Here is a 26,151-nt window from a genome sequence, read left to right as displayed (position 1 = left end):
ATCAAATAGGACAAAGCACGAGGGGTTGGCCCAAGAATTCTCTTGCTAAGTGTTTAACTCTTCCCAGGAAACACTATCCATGGCATTGTGTCTCCAAAAAATACAAATCCATATGTTATTGGAGTGCTGTAAATGGAAGTCATTAAACTCCTTTAGAGGTCATCTCTCACTTGCTTGGCCATCAGTGAGGGGACAGGTTGGGTAAGTTGCCACAATCTGATTGGCTGCATAAGGAAATGTCACTTCCCAGGCCCACTGCCTCAGCCTTACTGGGTAACTTCAGAGATGGGGCTCCAGAGTCTAGCATAAAATAGCTGGAGAATCTTAAAAGTTCTACTGAAAAATGATTGTTTGTTGGAAGTGATACTTGATGGTTTGTAGATAACAGAGATCTCTGACTTCCAGTGGAGCCATAATGGGAAAAGTGGGTGAGTTGGGCCACTGGTATATCAATAACTTAGTGTTGATGGCTCAAGAGCATAAAGATAGTGAAATGTTGAAATGAAATGAGTCTGGGTGTTGCTGGTGTCTTATGCTATGAATCCCATTTTGCACAATGCAGACTAGGAGTCCAGGGCTGGCTGAGAGTGTTTTGTGCCCTAGAACTTGTAATTGCAAAAGATACGAGGTGCAATTTGTTTTCGTATGGAGAGCTGCTCTGCTCAAAGCAGCACAAGAGTCCATATTTACTGCTTCTGCCTGGTTTGAGTGACCCTTAAATTGCAAAATCCCAGGTGTCTACCTGTATGATAGAGTTGCTCTCCCATGCTCATCTTCAAGTGCAACAGATGTGTAAATTATTAAAAAATACCGGTACATCTGTACTCCATCTCCTTTAGCCTGAGTATCTATGAGGCAGTGGGGAGAGACGTAAGAACTGGAGGTGCTGATTTCATAGTCTAGCAATTCAGATTTGGGTTAAATGCTAGAGCAAGTGTCTTCTTAAACGCCTAGGGTTAATGTAGAGTTTTTGTTTTAAAATTACGAACCTGGTAGGGGATCTTTTAGCAATAAGACATTGTAGTTGGAGTAAAGATCCCTCTAATGTTATGGAGAGGAATAATCAGTTAAATACAGTATTTGAAGGTTAGAGACATCTGATGAAAAGAATGAGCAACATGTGAAGTTAAGAGTAAATGCTGTTCTTTCAATTATCACTTTTGGGGTTCTAAAAATCAGAGTTGGTGGTTTTATTTTACACTCTGAATTTCAATAATTATATATATATATTTTACTGGAATTCTTACTGTAGATTCCCCCCACCCCCAGTACATTCTGCCCACTCCTCAAAGTACATTGAGGTCCTCAAGGTAGGCTAAGACTTGTCTGATTTTCTTTTTTATCCCCACTTATCTTGTCCATGATTATGTCAGGGTTGTTTCAGATGCTCAAGGAGAAAGACAACCAATTTTTAAGGTGCGGAGGGTATTGTAGATAATGTAGAAAAGTAGCAGCCATCCCTACATTGCCAAAACTGTAATCTAAGAGGAGGTGCAGCTATTTTTTGGTGGTGGTGAGATGTTGCATACATTACAGGGAGGAATGAAATACACATACTGTAAAGAAGGCAACTGGAATACTGTTCAGAATTTACATACAGATTCTTAAAGATTTCTATTGCTCACCCCACAAGAACACACTTACCTCCACCTTCTGACCAATTAAGAAATAACCTCTTGAAGTATTGATAATACATTCTCTCTTTCAACTGCTGATCTAATAATAGAAGAATACATAATTTTGAGTGAACGGACAAGGTGAAATTTTTTTGGCCTGTTTGTTTTGTGTACCTCTGGAGCTTATATCAAAGAATTATTGGTCTGCAAGGCGGTAGATGATTTTCAAACCCAGCCTCTTGCCTCAAAGCAGAAACCTTCATGCCTCAAATATATACATTACTGTAATGGCTATTAGAGATCCTGGGTTTGTTCATATTAGATTAACAATATACACAAGCATCTTATCTAGGTTCATCCTTAATTATGAGGTGGAGTGTCCAAATTAATCACACTTCTGTGACCTAGGAGCACCACAAGATCTCTGAGGGATGAAATTAACTGAGCAAAAAGAGTTAATTTGTGCCTTGTTAGCGAACTCCAAATAGCTGTGGATTAAATGTCAGCTGGGCTTGACCAGCTGTACTGCAGCTTTGTTGCTTAGGAGCAAACTTCAAATGTGAGTGACCCATACATTTTACTCCATACCCAAACACACTGGCAAGTTGCCTTAACCAACAGATCTGTGGGGTCAGGCTAACTTCTATGAAGACATTATGTGTTGATAGCTTAGTGATGCCAGTGTAGCCTGTATTTTTTTCATACTAGAAGCAATGAAACAATGATTGCATGTCCTGCCTACCATTTCTGTAACAGCCAGTTTATGTTTGTGAAATAAGCACAGGCCTTGTTTTAAAAACCCATCAGGAAAAAGAAGCCAGATCTATAAAGTATTTTCCAGTGGGCATCTTCACAACATGTCCATTCAGTAGTAATTGCCAGTGGGTCATTTGTGGATATAAACAAGGATTCCATCTTATTGCTGAAGTGTTATCCACAGTAAGTTTCTACGAAACATCCCTATAGGCACTTTATTTAAAAAACAATCAATCGTCTATCATATCTTTGCACTTACCTCTTTACCAAATACATACAATATGGAAAAGGTTTTATTCTGGACCTGTGCTTAAATGTTTTTGGTGTTAATTTTCATTGTATCGAAGTACTTGCTAGTTCTGTTACTAGTTCTGTTGGCTGATAGCACACCTGCTAGTTGAGAGCAGATGAAAGAAATCAGTTCAGTGTCTTCCAGTGATTGCTATTTATCCCTATTTGTCCATTCTTCTTCAGTTGGGTAACTTCTGTATCTTTTTATTGTGGGCCAGATTCCCTCAGGAACATTTTCCAAGGGGCTGCATACCAACAGTGGGTGGGGCTGGAGTCAGCACTGGGCAGGGTCAGAGCCAAAAATCGATCCCCCTTTCTCTCTTTTTGCCACCCCACTTTCTCTCTTGGTTTTTCCTCTTTTTTGTGACTTTTGCTGTTCTTTAGAGCACAAACACTGCAAGCAAAATCCCAATCATGAAATTAGGCATTAAATATCAGCTTTATTTTAAAAAAATAAAATCAGTAGTACCTGTAGGGTTGCCATATTTTGAAGAGCAAAAAAAGAGGACACATTTGCAGACTTCTACTTTTAACTATGGATCACTAGGACGACTCTACCCATGAAAAAGAAGCCGTGTCCTGGAAAAAAGGACATATGGCAACCCTAACATTGGAGCAACTCATCCGTAAAAAGAAATGCTTTACAACAGGGGCCAGCAAACTTTTTTGTCCCTCAGACCTTGTGGAGGGTCAGACTATATTTTGGGGGGGCAGGAATGAATGAACTCCTGTGCCCCACAAATAACCCAGAGATGCATTTTAGATAAAAGCACACATTCTGCTCATGTAAAAACACCAGGCAAGCCCCACAAACAATCCAGAGATGCATTTTAAATAAAAGGACACATTCTACTCATGTAAAAACACGCTGATTCCTGGACCGTCCACAGGCTGGATTTAGAAGGCGACTGGGCCGGATCCGGCCCCTGGGCCTTAGTTTGCCTACCCATGCTTTACAACTTTGCATTTCAGGCATTTTAAACACCTGGGATTCCAATACTCTGGTGTGTCTTCTTGGGAAGCAAATTCCGTTGAAATTCCTGGGGCCTATTATTTCCAGGGAAATGTGTTTAAGGTGCAGATCTGACATTCTTAACCACTGAAATTAAGGGATGTAATTGGATTATGTGGTGGCAGCCATTCATCCAAGCCTGCCTTCCAGACTGTGGATACTGGGCTTTGCAGCGAACGAGGAGTATTTTGATGCATTTGCAGTTAAGTTTTAGTGGCGTCAAAGCTTTGCATCTGGTTCCTGAGACTACATGAAACAGGCCATGCTTTCCAAAAAGCCCAGACCTTTGGGAGCTGCCTCTCCCGCCTCTCTATCTCTTTCCTCCCATGTTCTCCTGCCGAAGTGACATCTCTTAAGTGTGCAAGTTCCTTGACTAGCCCTGATTAAAGCAGCACGCAAACAGATGCTTTAATCCCTCTATAGTGCTAAGTCTGTGCAAGCATAAACAAATCATGAGAGCTTTTCAAGAGGGTGCTGGTGCCCCAAGGAAGCCATTTGTCTCCAGTGCTCATTTCTTAGAGATTGTTTGTGGAAATTGGAGGGTTTCCCCACCCAGTTCCTCAGAGCTTGTTCTGATGAAAAAGACAAGCTTCGTGTTCTTCACAACCCAGTATTGCTGATTTAAAGGCTGAGACCCTCTAACATATCCGAAAGGTTAAATCTTTGATCCATTAGCTAATTTGTTAAAGGGCTGAATGGTGTCTTTTAAATTATCGGATAAGTCACTGGTACAGGACCTAATTCCAGCAAAGATGAGGACATTGCCAACATGAATGAAGCATCAGATGCATTTGAATGGTTATGAAAATCTGACACTATTGTAGATTTCTTTTAAAATACATTTTACATAGAAGAGAAATGAAATACTCTCTCTTTCTCTCTCTCTCTCTCTCTCTCTCACACACACACACACACAAAATGTTTTGTATATCCTATTGAGATAATATGTATTTTTGTACACACACACACACACACACACACACACACACATATACCATTCCATTCTTTATATATATATTTCAATGGAAATTTAAAAGGGCAGATTTATATATTAAGTTAAGGGTTTGTTTATATATTAAGCTCACCGTGTGGAGGCCAGTTTAATCACTCATTGTGGAAATTATGTGGTTAGCCATAATGTGCAGTAGCTCTTTGCTTAAGTTGAGATGGGTTTGGGGGTTTTTTTTGGGGGGGCGGGTTGTTGCTGATTAAAAGTTCAGTTTTATAGAGATGAAGGGCATTTCCAGATGGGATGTTAATATGCAGAAAAAATGGTTATTATTCCACACTTTCTAGTGCAATTATGCTGTTAGTTTTATAACCACTAAAAGTCTGATAAGGAGAAAGTGATAAGAAAAGTGGTGGGAAATTGCACTGGGAAGTGTTGCATAACAGTCACTGGGGGTATTGGGTTACCTGCACGTGAATGAATGCCAAGTAAGCAGGTGATGTCATATAACTGCCACATATGTTTTGTGCACACATATGCATGCTAAATAAACAACCACTCTGGAAGCTCCCGATCTAAAATTTGGTAACGACATGGTGAAAACCATCCTGTTGCCGTGCAATCCTATGCATGTTTACTCCAAGTTCCACCATAATGAATTATTCTCTAGGAATTATGACTAAGGTTGCAGCTTTAGAATAGTAAGTCTACATGTACAATATGTGGAGCAATTTGGATTGGCCTCCTATAGTGACTGTGATGAATAAATTGACCCTCACCTGCTAAATGCCTCATATATCTACAAAGCAGACAAAAGTTTCTTTAGTTTCCGTCTTCCCTCATCACATTTTTTTTTAATCAAATGTTCAGAATACTGTTAGGTTTGATTAGAAATTTGCAGACATTGGTTGTTGTTTTTATTTGCACCCCTGATAGATATGTCAGTTCTAGAGACACAAGGCAAGTGTTTGTTCTCCAGGGCAAGCTAATGATCTGCCAAACACAAGTGGCTCTCCATCGTGCAACGAGGTGCAAAGGAGGAAGGGCATTCACTGCCCCTACAGCTAGCCTGGCTCCTAGGAACTGAAGCAGTAACAGGGGGAGCAGGCTGGACTTCATATATGTCAGAGGTGTCAAGATTAAGTTGGATTATTTATAGCTGCAGGCAGACCTGTTATGTACATTAGGCCATAGTTTCCTAGACAGTTTTTCATTTTGAGCCACATCCACTCATCACTTTCATTAAAATGGGCCAAATCTCAAGAGGATCGATTTCATCCCTACACAAGATGGTGTGCTGGTTTGCTTTTCATTTCAAACTAAATTTTTAAGAATTTGTTTAAGCTAGAATTTCAATCCAGTGGATCATCTCCTGGCTGCGCCTGGCAGAGCAAGCATATCTATTGCATATAAAACAAATCCTGTCTACCTTTTCATGTAAATGTGATCATAGATAATTCATTTTCTTTAACTCCCTTTCCTTCTTTAAGCTAATGGAGCAGCACATATCCGTGTGGACCATGTTTTCCAGATCTGCAGCAATTTTTTTTTGTAACTCTGAGTTGTTTCCTGTGGACTCTAGAATGGAAACTATTGCACAAGGCTCCTCTTCTTTCAACCCTAAATAACATGTGTAGCAGAGAAGCATTTACTCGAAAATCTTAATAAGCAGCACAGTTAGAATAGCTTGATAAATTTTCATCTTTTTGGTAATGTAGTAACATTAGCAACTGTGTCTGCTGCGTTATGAAGTTGTTAACGTCTGTGTGTGTGTGTGTGTGTGTGTGTGTGTGGAGAGGATGGAGAAAGGGAAATGGTCATTTGACCAAACTCCAGGTTAATTGGCTTAGTTTTAGTAAGATAATAAGAAAGCTGCATTCCAGTAATAGGTCAGATCTACACTGCTGTTGTAACAAGGATGACTCCTTTTTTTGGCATGTGATAGAGATCTGAACCTTCCCTCTTTAGCAGCAGAGCGGAAGGTATCTCAGCAAATGAAAAGTTTGGAGTTATTTGTGGCAGAAGTTCGAGGTCCCTTTCTGAAAGATGCACTCTCTCCCAGTTTTACAGTTGCGGCTGCAGCAGCGAAGAAGCCGAGAGCAGCTCGCCAACCAGGGAATCATGCCACGTGAGTACTTTGCTTTCTCACTTTTATCTGTTATGCACTAGCAGGCCCATGCAGCCTCAGCTGAGGGTCACACTATCCACCACCAAATAAATATAATACAACTTTGCATCATTAGGGACTGTTTCTGATTCTAAGAAGGGCAAAGCAGGCTTATACACGTACACCACTTTAGCACACACAGATCTGGTGCTATGTACCTCTGCAACTCTTATGCAGTAAGGAAATATTTGTGGCAGAGAGATAACTTCTTACATAGTGCTCACCCTGAGAAGTCTGTACTGCTGCAAAAATTACTTATTTCTGGTACAATCATAAGCAGGAGATTGAGTTGAGCAACTGGTCCGGCACTACAGATTGCATGGAATTTTTGCCATCACATACTCAGCTTGTTATTGCAATTACTGTTAAACTCGGGACTAGAAGATTACTTACACACGCATCCCAAAATCTAGGATTCTAATGAGCCTCACAGGAAAGGGAGTTTGGGCTTGATTACTCCTGAAGTAGACTATACTGTATCGTTTTCATAACTCATTTAGGATGTAGGGCACCTTGCAAAACACTATGAGGCAGATTATTGTTATTCCAATTTTTTGCAGATGGGGAAACTGAGACTGAGAGAGATAACACCTTGCCCAAGGCCACCCAGTGAGTCCATGGTCAAACTAGGATCTGAATCCAGGTCTCCCACCCCAAGCACCCACCCTCTCTCTCTCTCTGCTGGATCACACTGATTCTGAGCCACACACAGTGACTACCTAAGCCTTTGGGTGCCGCATGTTGTAGTTGGCCTCTGCTATTGCTTTCCTCTTAAGCCACCTCCTGCAAAACATTCTACATTGTTGGCATGGAATGTCTGTCGCTTCCATACGAATGGTGCATGCAGCAGTTTGGCATTTTCATGAGGCATTTCAGTGTATGTAGTGCAGGTACAGCATGTTATGTGTGACAGAGTGGATCCACATAGACTTGTTTATTTAATACATTGCCCAAAGTTCTTGGCAGGTTTAATCCTATCCCACTATCAGAATTAACTGTCATGTTCTGCAAAAATGAGGTGTCATTGGTGTTTGCCAACTGTCAGGGGATGTTCTGACACCCCATAAAGGCTGCTAGTTTACCCCCTAAAAGGCATTTTACTCCTCAAAGAGAGGGAGAAAGAAAGTGGCAAGGGGTATGGAGGCAAGAATAGCAGCATTTGTTTAGGCGTCCGAGGCAAATGGGTTACCACCATGACTCCAGACTTTTCACCTTATTTCATCTCCCCCTCTTCCACAGTCACAAACATCTTTCTTTCTAGGACACAGTGCTTGACCATGGGCTTCAACTAGTATGTGCTTAGGGCTATTTCAGATATGACATTTCCCTAGATGCATTTTGAAGGATATAAAAAACGCCCAAGGACCCATGATAAATACATGCATCTCATACCTGTCTGGTGAGTTTGACAAAAAGTGCACATCTTTGCCCATTTCTCGACTGCCTTCCTAATCGGTTTATGCAAAACTTAGAAAGGGCAAGGTAATTGCCCTTAATATAATCATGCTTCCTATGTTGTAGGAAGAGATCCCATTGATTACTTTTGTTCCTGAGCATTCACATATTCATCAGTGGTAGGTAGTTAGAGAATTACACCCAACTACATCCCATTTGCAGTCACTGCCCAGCAAATCCCTTGGGAATACATGATGTAACTTGATTGATACTAAGTGAGTGTGGACTTGGATAGGAGACCACTGAGAACCTCACAAAAAATGAGGAGCAGCATATATAAATATAGCAAATAAATCACATGTTTTCTGCACATGTCCATAGTATTAGGTCTTCCAGCCCTCCTAATTTAAGGGTGGGTTTTTGTTTTGCCTTCTCCTTTGATGCCTTTTCTCACATTGACAAGGCTCATAAGCCTATATAGAAGCCTCATTGCCCAGTTCACAATTAATATAAACCACAGTTAATGGTTTGTTGTGAATGTGGAGATCACACCTGCTTTGCTTCTCCCCTATTACAAGCATGAGCACAATCCCTGGCTTAACATTACATCTGGGGATGCTGCAGAATTCCAAGAAAAATGGAAACAGGAGTGGAAATTGCCAATGTTCACTTATTCATCCCATGTCTAAAATAGAAATCCACCTGTTGTTGTTGCTGCTTTCAGGCCACAGATGATACATAAATTATTACTTTCCCCCACCCCTACTTGCATTGTGTTTCCTTTGCGTTGAAATGAATAGGGGGGAATAACATCACGGCAACATAATTTGCATGTAAATTACATAAGATACATAATTTAACACAGTGGATGGAAATACAGATAAAGTGGTTTTTGTGGAAGACAAAGCGCAGTGGAACATAAACAGTGCTGCATGCAACAAATAGAGGTCAGAACAGAAAATGATGTTTTCTTACATCCCTAATAATATCTGAGCCAAGGATTGTGATTTGTTTCACTCAAACTAAGTTTGAAGAACAAACTTTGTTTGGAGTGAAACAAACTGCTATCTCCAATTCAGATGTAACACTAGGGATTATGTTTTGTTCTTCCTGCTAGGGAATGATCAAAACAGGAAGCCCATGTGTGTTTATGTTTAAACCATTACCTGTGTTTATGGCAAAAGCATTTACTGTGGTGTGTAAATGCAGTCAGTTAGTTAGTGGTGTTAGTAGGGGTTCAGGATTTAGTCAGTTAATTGGTCAGGTTAATAGGTTTAATTTGATCAGCTGACAAGCTGCCCCCAAATTGGTATATCTACATTATCAGTTTTTAACATAAGTACTTAAAGAAGTTTCAGATGTCAAGCAGCGTCATGTCCTTCTGTGTGTGATAGAACAGGGGACAGCTCTTCAAAGATGAGGCCTACTGTTCCACTTGTGGGCATAATTTTAAAACAAAGTACGTTTTTCTTTAGAACCGTTTTTATCTCATATGCAAATGTATGCAAGTTTAATCAATAAATTAATCAATGTACCCAAACTCATATGAACAAAGATTCATATGATTGGGTGATAGACACAGGTTTTACTCATTATTGATTTGCCACTATTTATCATCGGCAAGCAAGTCACACAGCTGACAAGCCTCTCTTAACGCCATGGTGGCACTCTCACTGGGACCCTTCCTCTCAAACCAGAGCATTCAAACTTCATGTCACTCTTTTAAAATCAAAATGGCTATAAACTATAAGATTTCAAATCTATTATTTGTCTTTTAAAATTATAGCAATTTCCTGATTTCTTTTCTCTGTGAAAACAAAACACTTCCCACCCCTATGGCCAAAAGCAGTAGCCTTTCCTGGCAGGCACAATGAGAAAGTTAATTATGTTTAATTGCAATACTCATTATTCAATGCACATGCTCTTAAAAACTGTGATAACTGAAGGCTCAGGACAGGTCTGTGTTGTGGGGCAGTATCCAGCTAACGTGGTCCATCAGCACAAGGATTTCCGCTTGCACATTGGGACTTTTTCCTCCTTTGTGTCCAACTCACTCCCCAAATCTACTCTGCTGGAGAGTTTGGAGAGCCCCTAAAACAGATTTAGGAAGCACACAAGAGGGGAGAGGAGGTAAGTCCAGCTGTGCAAGTGGAAATCCTTGTTCTGTCAGAAAATATTACTCAATGCTACTTTGGATACAATCCTATGTGTGTAATTCTCCTTTCATCATTGTACTCTCACTCCAGACTTTAACTTCTAAAGTTCCACTACTGCCACGACTTCCCTCATGGAAGAACCAACACATTCAACCCCATATTGACATAGATTTTTTCTCAGACAACCATATGCTGTTGGTTTGTCTGCAGAATTCACATCAATCCTCTTGGCAAAGGTCCCTTTGTTTTGCGTCCATCCTCTGTCATGGTCCTACATAACTTTAGCGTTCTGTAATGAGCAGAAGAACAACACTGGTTTTCTGCCTTGCAGATTACTTTTATCGGATGCTCTCTCAAAGCTCTTCCCACCATCCCACTAGCTGTGAACCAGGCCTCTCCACTGGTGCACCAGCTTCTCAGATTGCTCTTGCAATATCTGAAAGTAGGATGGTTTTCACCCTATGAAGTTTACCAGAGTCTGTTTTACAACCGTCTTTTACCCCTGAGGTGTCTCCTCTAACTTTGCCTTTGGTGCTCTGTGACACTCTTTTATTTACTCACTCACTTTAAGATTTTCTTCTTCTTTTTGTTTGGCCTTTTAGTTGCGCAGGGTTTGAGTCTTCAATAAAACAAAATATCTATCGTGCTTTAGGATCTAGTTAACTACAGGAGGCAAATAATAAATTAGCTCATCCAATTGCGTCAATGCAAAATGACTCATAACAATAAATCCGTTTGGTGACGGGAGGTAACAACTGGCATGTGGGGACTAGAGAAGCCATTTATTAAAAGCAGTTTGGGTTGTTTTGTTTATTTTATTTTATTGAAAAAAGAGGGTTTTTAAATAAATAAAAATCACACAATATATAATTCTCTTGGCCTTTGGTTTTCCTATCCCACAGTTTGACTGTGCTCCCAGTCACATTTTGTGCAAAGAAAACAAACAAACAATAATTTGACACTTATTAAAATGGAGATGAGAATTGTGTCCGCAATCTTTATTTTTGGATTCTGGACAACTTTCACTGTATAAATAACTAGGCTACAATTCAGCCATGAGATAAAGAGCTTTTGCGCAGCTTTGGGAAGAGCGATGCTTTCCTCTCATGCCCTTAACCCATGACACAGAAGAAATAGCAAGACCCAGAAATGGTTCAGAGAGTGAGACCCAAATGAGCTGGGAACTGTGTGCCAAGTCATCTTCACGAAGCCTGTGAACACACTGGGACAGCCTCCCCCTTGGTGATAAGAGTACAACGAAGTACAAATTTCCTAGTCAGTGAGAACTAGCCAACACTGATGGTAGGGAGAGGGGAAAAAGGCTCCATGATGAGACTATGCAGATAGGAAAAGGCTGGACTGCCAGTTGGGGAGTGAAGTTCAAGGAGCAGGTTTTGCCCCTACCTTTTCCTTGCTGCCATTTATTCCTGTAGGACAAATACAGAGTTGTGATTCAATCCTAACAGCATGTTTATCACTGGAGGGCGTTAAGATATGGTGGAGGAGGCGACCCTCTTTTTTTATCTCGATGGAACTGCAATCTGAAGAAACAAATATGTCCTCCAAACAAATATCCGGAATGTGGTTCAGAACACAGAGCAGGCACTGGTGGAGAGTATCAGAATTTACTGGAGCATTCTGCTCACTCTCTTATATCGAGAAGGAGATTTTGCCAATGGATGAAGGAAGTAGAGCTCATTGTTGAAAAGAATGTGAGACAGAATGGAGCAATTTATCCTTCTTGCTGATTTTGTATGTGCTGCTGACACCCATGTGATACAATGAGACTCAGACTCTCAATTTTATTAGCGGGTCTCCTCTGGACATTAATCTCACTGGTGGTCCTCTCCATAACTAGATCCTTCCTCCCCGACTGATCACTTTAGCTGGAAGTCAACTCCACTGAAACCAAGCTCCCCAAATGTGTCTAGGATTAACGTGCAAGGCTCTGTCTCTTGAGCTTCTCACCCAATGTGTTTGGATACTGGACAGGCTGCACTTTACCGCCAGGCCACTCACCTCCCTCTAAGATGCCTTAAAAAAGATGGCTGTCTCCAAACAACTCTCAGCTCTCCCCCTGCTTTAGTTACCATCTGTGTCTTTGCTCCTCTCTGCCTCGTTTCCACTGCCACAGCCTGGCCTGGGAATGTCTGTGGTTATTCCTCATCCATTTTCATTTGATGCAATAAAGGGGCTGGCTGATTTGTGTGGCTAATTTTGTTGAACTTTGTTACAATGGCACAATGCTGAAAATGTACTTGTTGCTCACTGTGCTCATTGTGCTTTTGTCTGTTTCTGATTGCAGCGCTGAAAAACCCCTCTCCCTTCCATGAGCAAAAGAAGAGCTTGGAGAGAGCCAAGGTAACCCTGGGTAGGCATCATAGGGGGTGGCTGGAGATGGCATCATGCAGGTTAACTAGCTGCTGAGAAGGTTGTGGCCATGTGCAGGAATGTGAGTGGAATGTTGGAAAATCACTGGATTCATTTCTGCAGATACTACTATACCTTTAGCACACCTTTACAGGGCTCTAAACTTAATTGGCACATGTCCCATGAGAAAGTGGCTTTGTGGTATGTATATATATATATATATATATATATATATATATATATATATATATCCCCAGTAAGAAACCTTGGGCCTGATGTCTGCAGTACACCATATTGCCCTTCTCTTCTTGTGACACTGCAGAGTGCCTTTGGGCTGTTCTTAACCTGTACTCTTGTCTCTTGCTGGCACCAGTTATCAAGCAGAGTTTAGGCGCTGTTAATTAAAGCTAATGAGAAAGATAAGATTAAGAGGCAGTTCCCCCCCACCTACCCCACTAGTGGAAGAGCTGGTGATTTGGTCTTATTTAGAGAAAGTACAAGATATTCGCAAGCTTTCCCTGCTGCAAGTCTCCAGCCAAGACTCTTACTAGAGGTGTAGCGTGGGCAGAAATTTGATTCTGTTTACATTTAAAGGCGAACCTACCTAATTTGCCATTTCAGAAATAATACGCAAACTTAAACAAGGCCATCCTTCAAAATTCATGTTTCTTTTTTTTTATAATAATATTTATTAATTTTATAAAACAAAAATCCACATAGATAACAACAAGATCTTTCTCATTAACCACGTTTCATTCACATCTTTGGACTTCCTCACATCTCTTGTTCCTGCTTTCTAAACACATGGATTTTTCTAGCAAATTATTCACTTAATTCAATTTATATCATTTAATTATCCAATATTAAATCTCAAATCTTATAATTTAAAACACTCTAGTTCTAACATATTGTTCATCCAAAATTTGTCTTTTCTTTCAGTCACATTTAAATTTATATTCTTTGTAACTAATTTGTTGGAACCATCTTATTGCGGATCTTACATCTTTCTTAACATTCATACAGTTTACAATATTTTTGTAGATAGTCCTTAAATTTCTTCCAATCCTCCTCCACCAATTCTTCTCCCTGGTCTCGGATTCTGCCAGTCATCTCTGCCAATTCCATATAGTCCATCAGTTGCATCTGCCATTCTTCCAATGTGGGCAAATCTTGAGTTTTCCAGCTTTTAGCGATGAGTATCCTTGCTGCTGTTGTGGCATACATAAAAAAGGTTCGGTCCTTCTTTTGCACACTCTGGTCAACAATGCCCAAAAGGAAGGCCTCTGGTTTCTTAAGGAAGGTATACTTAAATACCTTTTTCAGCTCATTATATATCATTTCCCAGAAAGCCTTCACTCTAGGACAGGACCACCAGAGGTGAAAGAATGTTCCTTCAGCTTCTTTACACTTCCAACATTTATTATCAGGCAAATGGTATATCTTTGCAAGCTTGACTGGGGTCATGTACCACCTATATATCATTTTCAAAATATTTTCCTTCAAGGCGTTACATGCGGTAAATCTCAGACCTGTAGTCCATAACTTTTCCCAGTCAGCAAACATAATGTTGTGGCCTATGTCCTGTGCCCATTTTATCATAGCTGATTTGACCGTTTCATCCTGTGTATTCCATTTTAACAGCAAGTTATACATTCTTGAGAGTATCTTAGAGCTGGGTTCTAACAGTTCTGTTTCTAACTTTGATTTTTCCACCTGGAATCCTATCTTTTTATCCAACTTAAAAACTTCTTTAATCTGAGCATAATGTAGCCAAACTCGCACTTTATCTTTTATTTTCTCCATACTCTGCAACCTCCAATTATCTCCGTCTTTTTCTATTATTTCCCAATATTTCGGCCATTTGGCCTCCATATTGAGTCTTTTCGGGGCCTTAGCCTCCATTGGTGATAGCCACCTTGGGGTTTTGTTTTCCAGTAAGTCTTTATATTTTATCCAGACATTGAATACTGCTTTTCTGACAACATGGTTCTTAAAAGCCTTATGTATTTTAACCTTGTCATACCACAAATATGCATGCCATCCAAAAGCATTGTTGAATCCTTCCAGATCTAAAACATCCGTGTTTTCAAGAAGTAGCCAGTCCTTCAACCAGCAGAAAACTGCTGATTCATAGTACAACCTTAAGTCTGGCAGGGCAAAGCCCCCTCTTTCTTTAGCATCAGTTAATATCTTAAACTTAATTCTGGGCTTTTTGCCCTGCCAGACAAATTTAGAAATATCTCTCTGCCACTTCTCAAAACACCCCATTTTGTCCACAATCTGTAGAGTTTGAAACAAAAACAACATTCTTGGCAATACATTCATCTTAATAGTAGCAATACGTCCTGACAAGGAAAGTTTCAATCTTGACCAGATTTCTAGATCCCTTTTAATTTCAGACCAACATTTTTCATAATTATCTTTGAATAAGTTCCTGTTTTTGTCTGTTATGCTTACCCCTAGGTATTTAACTTTTTTAACTGCATTTAATTCTGTCTCTTTCTGAAACCTTTCTGATTCTGAAGGGGTCATATTTTTTTCAAAAACCTTGGTTTTTTGCTTGTTAAGTTTAAATCCCGCCACCCGACCAAACTCATAAATCAATTGCAGTACCCTTTTGGTGCTGGGCTCTGGCTCCTGTAAGGTCAATACTAGGTCATCTGCAAATGCTTTAAGTTTATATTGTTTCGCTCCGACCTGAATACCCTCCACCAACCGGTCTCCTCTGATCATATTTAAGAGCACTTCCAGGACCGATATAAATAACAAAGGGGAGATAGGACAACCTTGTCGTGTTCCTTTTTCAATATTAAACTCTTCCGTCACCACATTGTTCACTATCAGTTTTGCCTTCTGCTCCGAATAGAGTGCCTCTATCCCATTCTCAAACCCCCGCCCCACTCCCATTCCTTCCAAGTTTTTCTTCATAAACTTCCAAGAAATGTTATCAAAGGCTTTCTGCGCGTCTATAAATATCAAAACTGCTTTTGTGTTGATGTTTGTCTGCAAGAGTTCCAAGATATCAATAATATTTCTTGTGTTTGCAAACAAATGTCTACCTGGGAGAAAGCCTGCTTGGTCCTTGTGGATCACTTCATTTAGGACTTTTTTAAATCTGCTTGCTAAAATGTCTGCAAATATTTTGTAATCCACATTCAGGAGGGAGATGGGGCGGTAATTCTTGAGTTGTGTCTTTTCGGTTTCTAATTTAGGTATCAATGTGATGAAGGCCTCTTTCCACGACTCTGGTGCCTTCTTCCCTTCCATAATTTCGTTACAAACCTCCATTAGTGGGTGCATCAAATAGTCTTTCAATGTCTTATAATACTTGGAGGTGAGACCATCTGGTCCTGGAGATTTGCCCAATTGCATGTTCTGAATGGCTTCTTCAATCTCTTGTAGTGTTATTTTGTAATTCAGGATAGTTCTATTTCGCAGAGACAACCTTGGTAGACCATTCTTCTGTAAAAATTGTTCTATCTCCAATTCATCTTGCGGCCCTTGTGTATATAATTGCTTAAAATATCTCTGGAAGCACTTTCTAATTTCTACTGGGTTCTGAATATTTCTTCCTTCAATTTCTAAATTTGTTACCGTGTTCAATTTTTGTCTCTTTTTCAGCTGCCATGCTAGCAGCTTTCCACATTTATTTGCTGATTCAAAGGATCTCTGTTTCATTAGCTTAATTTTCCATTCCACTTCCTGATTTATCAGTTTGGAATATTGCACTTGATAAAGTTTAATTTCTCTTAGAATCTCCTTTGATTTCGGTTTAGATCTTAATTTCTTCTCACCTTCTTTAATTTTCTCCAAAATCTTGTCTTTTTTCTCATTCTGTGCTTTTTTCCTTATAGTGTTCTGTTGTATCAGAAACCCCCTCATAATCGCCTTGCTTGCATCCCAGACGGTTCTTTTTTCCACCATAGTGTTCAGATTAATCTCAAAATAGTCCTTCAAAGCTTTTTGGGCCTTTTTAATAATCTCCTGATCTCTAAACAAGTTGTCGTTCATCCTCCATCCGAAGGAGCCGGTTGGAGTTAGTCTCATATCCATCTTTACAGCGCAATGGTCGGAGCAAGTCTTTGGGCAGATTTCCACTTTTTTTATCTTAGGTGCCAGGCCTCTAGTTGTCCAAATTTGGTCGATTCTTGTCCAGGTCAATTGGGCTCCAGAAAAGAAAGTTCCCTCTCTTCCTAGGGGGTTCTTTGTTCTCCAGATGTCGATCAAGTCCATGTTGTCAGTGAATTCAAAGAATGTTTTAGGTAGTCTGCCTTCTTTTGTTATGTTTTGGCTGTGTGGCTTATCCATGTTAGTTGATACCACGCCGTTCATATCTCCCATCATAATGATGTTGTCATAGTTCAGATAGTCCAGCATTATCTCATGCAACTACTTGTAGAATTCCGATTTTCCGTCATTTGGCGCATAAACTCCTAATATCAAAAACTTTTCTCCTTGGTTCTGAATCTCAATTGCCAGAATTCTTCCTTGTTCATCTTTGAATAGAAATTTTGGTGACAGGCTCTCTTTTGCATAAATCACCACGCCTCTTTTCTTAACTCGGTCAGAAGAGATAAATTCTTGGCCTAATCTTTTATTTATTAGCACTTTTCTATGAAGCCTAGTCACATGTGTTTCTTGTAAACAAATAATGTCCAATTGTTCGTTTTTCAGAATGTGGAATATCCTTCTCCTTTTTTCAGGGATGTTGGCGCCATTTATGTTCCAACTCAAAAGTTGCAGAGACATCCTGAGTAAATCTGTTATTTCTCTAGTGGTGGTATCTTTTTGTCCTGGTCTTCAGGCCCCAAGGGTGTAGGTATAGATGCAGGGGATGGTCCAGCCCCTGAAGGCTCTCCAATCCCTTTCTGAAGGTCCTCTCCATAAATATTCAAGAATTTGTCTCTGTCTTCAGCTGTTTTTATTTTCACCTTCTTCCCTCTAAACGTAAACGATAGTCCTTGTGGAAATTCCCACCTAAAAATAATTGAATTACTCCTCAGCAACCTTGTTAGTTCAAGATAGGTGGATCTAAGGTCCAGAAGTTGTCTAGGAATATCCTTGTAAATCTCTGCTCTTTTGTCCAAAATTTCCAGTGACTTTCTGTAGTGTAGTCCTAATATCTTGTCTCTTTCCTCCTTGGATCTCAAAGTGATCAAACAGTCTCTGGGCTTGTCCTTCCTTGTCAATTTCCCAAGTCTAAAAGCCGTCACAATTTTAAAGTCCTCTTCTTCCTTCAAGGGCCACCACTTAGAAAATTCCTTTGTCAGAAAGTCAATTAAATTTCCTTGTTCAGATTCAAGTTCTGGCACACACCTCAATCTTAAATTATTTCCCTGGGCCCGAAGTTCGATCATAGACAAGTAGGCCTGCTGTTCCCCGACCTGCTTGTGGAGTGGTCTTACCTCCTGCTCCAGTGCCTCAGTTTTCTGGAAAGCTTCCTCTGCCAATTTCCGGTTTTCTGCAGTGGATTCAGTTAACTTGCCAATTGCTTGTGCATTTGATGCTACTTGCTCAGTTAATTTGTTGACAGAATCTCTGGTCTGATCGATCTTAGCCGTTTGTTCATCCACTTTTTTATCTAGGCCTTCCAATTTTTCTAATATTTTGTCTAATACTGAAGCAGATCCCCCTGATGCCATTTCTTCTACCGGCAGCTGTTCAGCTCCCTCTAGTTCCAAAACATTGGGGGCAGATGATCTTCGTGGCTGCGAAACTAAAGTCAAAGTTGCTTGCTTTTTTCCTCTAGCCGCTCTTGTTTGTCTCGCAGTGCCACTCATTCCAAGTTTATCTGCAAGTCAAGGTCAAATTGAGTATGTTCCCATGGGAATCCACAAGCCCATATAACAAAGTTTTAGGAGGAAAAGAAACCAAAAGGACAGTCAAATGTAGTTGTAAATCCAAAGTCCTCTAGAGGGAGCCCACCTTTAAGATCGGGGATATATCAAATTTATAAATCTCCTTGTTTAAATCTTTAAAGTTTTCCCCGATTTTTGCACAGTCCAAACAGCCTTTGGTTTCCCAAAAGATCTTCAGTTTAGTTGTGTTTAGCAGAGTTGGTCTCAAAAGTAACAGTGTCTCAATAAGTGCAAAATGTAACAGTTCAGTATAACAGTTCCACTAAAGCTCAGTTAATAATACCTTCAGCAACAAAATATCAAAGTCTTGCAATCTGACAGCTCTGTTGTCCAGGCAGTCCCACTACCAGGGATTCTTAATCAATTTGTAAATCCAATGGAACAGGTATCAAACGGTTTGTATTCCAAACTAAACTTTTAGCAAATTGAATCCTAAAGCAGCTTAAATAGATGTAAGATGTGAGAATTGCTTGGCTTTTAGCGCCTCTTCAGAGGCTCCAAGCTTCAAAGTCTTTGCTTTATATCTTTAAGCAGTAGCAAGAGACGGACTTCCTGGTTTCGTCTCTCGTTTTTAGCCGAATTAGCAAAAATTTAGCATCCAAATCTTTCTTTCCTTCTTACTCACGAGTTGTTGATTTCCAGCCGAATAGTTCCAGGAAAAGAGGACAGCGCTCTCCGACAGCAGCTTCGCGGCTTCACTCCACAGAAAGAGCGATTGACTCACAGCACCGCACCCCCTTCCACGTTCCGAGACCTCTTACGAGGTCCCTTCTACGTTTCGGGGAGCGCTCCAGGTGCCCGCCGAGTCCCACGGCCACAGGCTTATGCTGCCTGCGGTTTTCCGGTGTGGGTCTCCGCTGCTCCGTAGCGGACGACCCGTTTCTGCGGAGCTCCCTCCTCACAGTTAGAGAAGGGCAGCCATTGCCGGACGCGCCATGTTTCTCTGAATTTTGCAGTTTGGCAAAGGGGGAAATTGGGGGACTCAGTCTGCTTAGAGAAGCCTTTTCCAAGACTGATAGCAGTTCTCTTATATAGAGAATACAATCCATATAGAGAGAGGCCTATAGCTCATTCATGAAGCTGATATTTTGCACGGATGACGACCCGGGTCCAATCCTTGGTACTTCTAGTTAAATGACACCAGCAGCAAGATTGGTAAAGAGATATGGAGATGTGCTGCTAGTTACAATAGACAACGCTGAGCTAGATGGACAATAGTATATGGTGACTTTGGAAGGTCCTGGAAACTATGACTTGATTTACTCAGAATTTGTATCAGTAGTAGTAGTAGTTGCCGTCTGTTAACCTGTCTCATTTAATGGGAACTTGTGGTGCACCTTAGCCTTTATTTCCTCTGTTTATGGCATAGGAGTTAATATGTAGAGGAAATTTAGGTCAGGAAGCCAAACAAGTGAATCCTTTTATAGTCTCTACAATTCTGTGTACATATATATTAACTTACTTTCAAAACTCTTGATGAAATTTATGTATAGGCATTTATCAAAAACCTGCACACTTGTAGAAGATGCCTATGTTACATTATTGTATATGAGTGTCCTGCACAAATTCAAGACCAACGTAAGGAAGGATGTATAGCCCCCTGTGAAAAATAAATGTGCTTAAACACTTCAAGAAGTCTGAAGTATCTTAGAAGTACCCTATATTTCAGTGTTCAGGCATAGGTTAATATCTCACAGTCTCCCTTCAAAGGCTTCTACTGGCCGATTGCCTGGAAGAAAAAAGGATTATATGAGTCAAAAGCCCTAAACTACATTTGTTTAGGGAGAAGTAGAACCAAAAATATATTCTAAGCCTTTATTCAGCTGGGGAGGGGCCTGGGGGCTGGCAGGGGGAAGCAATATCAGAACACTTCACAGCTAGTTTGGTTGAGAGGGACTGATGGGAAGCCTACTTGAAAATCTTTGTTCACACATAACATGAAACTACACCAATTTAATTGCGGTGGATTTAAAATACCTATTAACTAAAACACAACAGAGCTGCTGTTAGATGAGTTCTAGTGAAGTAAATAAATTTACTTTGATACAGCTGGGTACTTAGGGCTGAATTTTACACTTGTTTAAGATCTGTGCCGTAAGCTAAACTGAAATTGTGCTGAATATAGTGCATATTAAAAGTTGGTGTAGTATTATGATTCCTTCGTGCCAATTATAAGTTACTTGCATTCTGGGAAACCTGCCAAAAGTTCGGGTTTGCACAAATGGAGCTCTTAAAAGATCCAAGTCCTAGCCTACAGACATTCAGTATCCAGACAAAAAGTTGTGGGATAATGATAGAATTGGAAGGGACCCTGAGGGTCATCTAGTCCAGGGGTCTGCAACCCGTGGCTCCGGAGCAGCATGTGGCTCTTTTACACCTTTGCCGCGGCTCCGGGGTGGATACTAGCAAGGGGAGGAGGCGCATTGTGCGTCCCGACACTCCCCACTGTGGCGGGCGCTGTACTGGCTGTGACGTCGCATGGGGGTGGTGTGTGCGTTAGTCACGCACTGTCCCGACGTCACCTTCCCGCCCGCCCGCTACACTGTAAGGGGCATGTACGCTGGTCACTGCATTGAAAGGGGGCATGTACGCTGGTCACTGTTTTGAAGGGGAGTGAAGAACACACACACACACACAAAAAGGTAACTTGTTAATTTAACGTTTATTTCTATGAGGAGTAATTCTGAGGGGTCAAACAAAGAAATAATAAAAAGTGACAAAAAAGTTATTTTTATAATGACGAGTTTTGCGGTTCCCAGATTTTTTTCCTTCGGAAACGGGTCCAGTGGCTCTTTTTGTCTTAAAGGTTGCAGACCCCTGATCTAGTCCAACCCCTGCAATCTCAACTAAAGCATGCAGATGGCTTCTGCTTAGTCGGTTCCACTGTCAAACAGCTCTTGCCATCAGAAAATTATTCCCGATGTTGAGCTGAAATCTCTTTTCCTGTAACTTGAATCTTTTGGTGTGGGTCCTACCAGAGAAGAACAAATGTTAACTAAAATGAACGTCAGTTAGACCAAGTCTGACTGAATCCTTTTAAAGAAGCATTGCCTAATGCACTTTAAATCAAGCTAGTGAGGTAATGATCTCTGTTCTTATGTTCTGTAGACTGAAGATTATTTAAAGCACAAGACCCGAAACAGACCTGAGCGCTCAGAACTGGTTGATATGCACATTTTACAGGGTAAGATTGAATGAATAAGTTTAAGATCTTGCTATTAGCATACAAAGTCCTTAATAACCAGATTATCTTTGGGACCACCTAATCTTGTATATCCCTACCCAGTCACTTCAGTCCCTGGGGGAGACACTCTTAAAGGTGCTGCTTACTCCTGACGTTCATCTTATGTCTGCAAAAACCCAGGGCTTTCAGTATTACATCACATGCCCTTTGGAATGAGCTCCTGGTAAGGCAGGCACCTATAGTGTTGCTATTTCCGGTACCTACTTAAAACACATTTGTTTACTCAAGGGTGACCCAGTTTAGTAGTGTATATTTCTGATTTACTAATTTGTTGGTGTAATTTTGTTGTTAGCAGTGTATTTTATTGATGATTTTATGGGGATCACGACCTTGAGGTTTCTTTTGACATGTTTGGAAGTATAGAAATACACCACCGAATTGCAAATAAGCTGTTCTATGTTAATAGATAGTCTAGACTTCCGCAAGGGTTTTGGACAACTCCCATCATCCCTGACCATTGACGATGTGGTCTGGGGCTGATGGGAATTGTAGTCCAAATCCTCTAGAGGGCACCAGGTTGTGGGAGACTGCCTTAGATGTTTTGGACTTCTTGTAGTTGTGGCAAACCAACAGCAGAAGACACTTCTGCCATGTTCTGAGTAAGCCTCAGTGTTTTTTGATCCCTCTTCAGGAAAGATATAAAAGCACCTTTTATTGCCCTAAACTAGGCCTTCTTGGTAGCAATCTCCTGCTTATGGAATGCTTGAATTATTTTAGGTTTTAAAACTTTTCTAGAATGTTTGTAATCTTTGTTAGTTTGCCACCTTGGGTTCCTTCAGGGTGGGGACAAGAATAAACATCGAACTGATTTATGATGATGTTTGCATGATGTTATTCTATAAACAAATCTGGGGTGGGTTTTATTTGAGCCTGGCTGGGGCAATTGCTGCTCTAGCATGTATGGCACACACTATACAACTGGGGGAAAATGCACATCTCATGAAGCAAGTTATTCCCTCTTTTAGATACTGCTTCTTGCAATTCTCATTTAGCTCTTGAAACCAAGTTTTTACTGGGCTTGCAGAAATGACTTTCCTGCATAGGTTTCCATGCCCAGCATTGCATTTGAAGGATTGTTTGCTTGTGTGCTACCCACTCCCCAGCAAACTGTGGCTCAGCCATGCTGGTATGCAGACACACATAAAGGGTGTGGTGCACTGGGTGAGAACCTTGGAATTATTTTGTTTGGCTACAGGGAACTATTTACAGGTAATACTTTCTGTGTATCTTGAGCATTGTTAAAATTGACTGCATATCGTATCAGCAGTGAGAAAAGCTTATCTACAAGCACACCTGTCATCATTGCACTCTGTGGCTAGTTGTGGTTAAAGGTAAAGGTAAAGGACCCCTGACAGTTAAGTCCAGTTGCAGGCGACTGTGGGGTTGCGGCGCTCATCTCGCTTTACAGGCCAAGGGAGCCGGCGTTCATCTGCAGACAGTTTTTTCTGGGTCATGTGGCCAGCAGAACACCGAAACCAGAGCAGCACACAGAAACGCTGTTTACCTTCTCACTGGAGCGGTACCTATTTATCTACTTGCACTGGCGTGCTTTCGAACTGCTAGGTTGGCAGGAGCTGGGACAGAGCAACAGGAGCTCGCCCCATTGCGGGGATTCAAACTGCCGACCTTCTGATTGGCAAGCCACAGTTGTTTTATGGTTCAAGAGAAATGCTTTGTGTTACAGCTACACTCAGGTTCTAATTACTGGGAAATAACTGACATAGAATTTATCCTGTGTTTCTTAGAAGTGATAAAAGGAAAGGAGCTGTGGCACAGGCTGGTTATTTTGTGGAATGATTTATATTTGTACCATTTGGCTTTACAGATTCAGCCACAGAAGGGTCTGTCCAGGCTACTCAGATGAAACTAAAAAGAGCCCGTCTTGCAGACAATCTAAATGAGAAAATTGCTCTTAGGCCAGGTCCTCTGGAGCTGGTGGAGAAGAATATCATTCCTGTTGACTCAGCTGTGAAAGAAGCCATCAAAGGTAATACCAGTAAAGGCACCTCTGGTGCTATAACAACATCCATGCACAGTAGGCTATACAAAAGACTCGCTGTGGAGAGGGTCCCTTGCAATGTGATGTAGGGTACTTGATGTTTTCTCCATGGGAATGCCTTTGGAATAATTCCCATAAAAGAGTACAGATCCATGTTGAAGAGCTAGCAGGATTCTAGCACCCTAGAATGGTTCCTTCATTCCTGCCCTCTTCAAATCCCTCTTCACTAGCAGAGTAGGAAGAAACTTGATCAAAGCCAGACATGTCCCTGGAAAGATTACAGCGTGTAGCAGGAATCTTCCTTCCTTCCACTGCCTATTCTCTGTCTTCCAGCCTTGCAGGGGCTTTTGTGATAGAGCCTGTCTTTCCCAGCACTTTACTTATCAGCAAAAGCCAAGGGTCAAGCGCTTTTGCCTGCTATTTTGCGGGATATTGCACAGGAACACTTTCCAGAACCCACTGAGTATGCTGAGTGGCAGAGAAGCATCATCTGGCATAAGCCACATTGATTCGCGGAGAAGCAAAATGGGTCGCATCTTTGCAGCATTTCTCAAAGGAGGTTGTAGGATGAAAAAACCATGCAAGCTATTGATTTGGTGAATTGTTTGGGGGCACATTCTTGATGAGTTTCTTGGAGTATTCTCACCATAGTGCACAAGCAGCATTTGACCCCCCAATATTTTTTTTGTGGGCTTCCAAGACACACACACACACACACACACACCAATTGTCTTTTTAAAAAAATGACTGCTCCTATTTCTCCACTCCCACAAATTCCCAGCTGTGACTCCAGAATGTCAAAAGGGTTTCTTTGTAACCCCAACCTCCAAGACTCTTAAAATGTGCCCTATATTTTTTAAAAATAGAATGACCTTGCCCACTTTTACACTTTGGCCACATCCACTTTGAAATGTGCATTTAAAAACAAATTTGCATTTTTAAACGAATAATCTGAACTAATACAGAGACAATGCAATTTGAAATGGGATAACGATTGCATTCTGCAGAGTTGTGAAATTTTGGGATAAAAACAAGAGCCTTCTAATGATGTTATCCTTGAAGGTTCTGGATTTATTAAAGATCTGCTATCTTGCAGGGGGGGAGGGTCTGAAGACTGATGGGTGCAAGCTGTGGCACATATAATATAGTGCCTCAAACAAAATCATGAACATCTTCAAAAACAGTTGAAAAGAAAGAAGATCCTCATTTTTTAAAAAACAAAACCCAGTAAAATAGTAACAATCCTGAAAATGTGTGTTCCACGGAGAATCAGAACCGCATGGGAAATCAGATAGTTCCAGTAACCAATGTTTGAGAATTATTTATTTATTTAAAGCATTTGTAATCCCGTTCTGCAGCTGAAAATGATTCCAGAGCAGATTATAGAGCAATTAAGAAACATGGGAACCCTCAGGCTTCTGATCTAAAATGCAGAACTCAAAAGGAGGAAAGGATAGAGTGAGGAGGGGGAAAGCAAGCTGAAGCAGCAGTTCTTAAACTTACAAAATGTTCACAAGGGCCAGCAGGTGTGGAAACAGTTCAGGGAGAGGAGTCAAGGAGCTAGTCCCTCTCAATAGTCATGCTTCCCATCTCTCCGTCTGATGCACTCGGGTGGGATGACTGCTCCCAGGATGATGGAGAAAGGCCTGGTGGAGCTGGACCTTCAACAGAGCCAGTGGAACCAATTGCTGAATTCAGATTTTATTAGCACACCATTTACATGTTATCGAACCACTGCTTCATTAGTGGTTTTCTATAATAGTTCTCAGTTGAATGTTTGTCAACCATACTGAATTTGCTGCTTTGGTACTTGCCTTTGAGCACAAATAAATCACAGCTTTACCTACCTGACAGGAACAAGAAAGTGTACATCTGTGAATACTGTAGTGTGTTAAGATCACTTGTTTGCTTTGCTACATGTACACTTGTTAAAAACTTACTGCCATTCAGAATCATCTATCACTGAGTCTTTTTCTTCCTTCCTGCCACAGGTAACCAAGCAAACTTCTCTAAATCCTCCGATGCTTTTGCTTTTGAAGAAGATAGTAGCAATGATGGGCTGTCCCCAGAGCAGATCAGAAGCGAGGATTCCCAGGGATCCACAGAATCAGCAGCCGGAATCAAAATTTCAGAAGCAACGTTACCCACAATGTCAGGGACAACTCAGGTAAAACGGTATTTCTTACTTTTGGACAGATGAGACGTCCTGATACTTTGGATTAAATTTGCAGAACCAAGCCACACCCACCTCCCACAAGCTCAAGCCAGGTCAGAAAACATGCGCTTGGATTCAGCACAGTGAGTGTGCTTCCAAATCAGTCCCTCTCTATAAACTTTT

The 26,151-nt window shown here is 40.9% G+C and overlaps 1 protein-coding gene across 9 annotated transcripts in view; it reads left to right on the top strand.

The window, feature by feature from the left end:
- The window catches only part of MYOCD (myocardin), a 238,553-nt gene that overhangs the window by 199,527 nt on the left and 12,875 nt on the right, over positions 1-26,151 (top strand). For 4 of the 9 annotated variants that reach the window (XM_079965965.1, XM_079965960.1, XM_079965962.1 and 1 more), the window contains 6 exons: positions 6,687-6,752; positions 7,352-7,400; positions 12,648-12,703; positions 21,679-21,754; positions 23,640-23,801; positions 25,805-25,980. In XM_079965965.1, coding sequence (XP_079822091.1) covers positions 7,352-7,400; positions 12,648-12,703; positions 21,679-21,754; positions 23,640-23,801; positions 25,805-25,980 — 519 coding nt within the window. In that variant the 5' untranslated portion in view covers positions 6,687-6,752. The other 5 variants (XM_079965957.1, XM_079965958.1, XM_079965961.1 and 2 more) reach the window with 2 other exon arrangements.

The sequence above is a fragment of the Podarcis cretensis genome (genome assembly GCF_951804945.1).
Source record: "Podarcis cretensis genome assembly, chromosome: 2".
Lineage (NCBI taxonomy): Eukaryota > Metazoa > Chordata > Lepidosauria > Squamata > Lacertidae > Podarcis > Podarcis cretensis.
The sequence above is the reverse complement of the archived record's forward strand: the minus strand, read 5'-3'. Positions and strand labels throughout refer to the sequence as shown.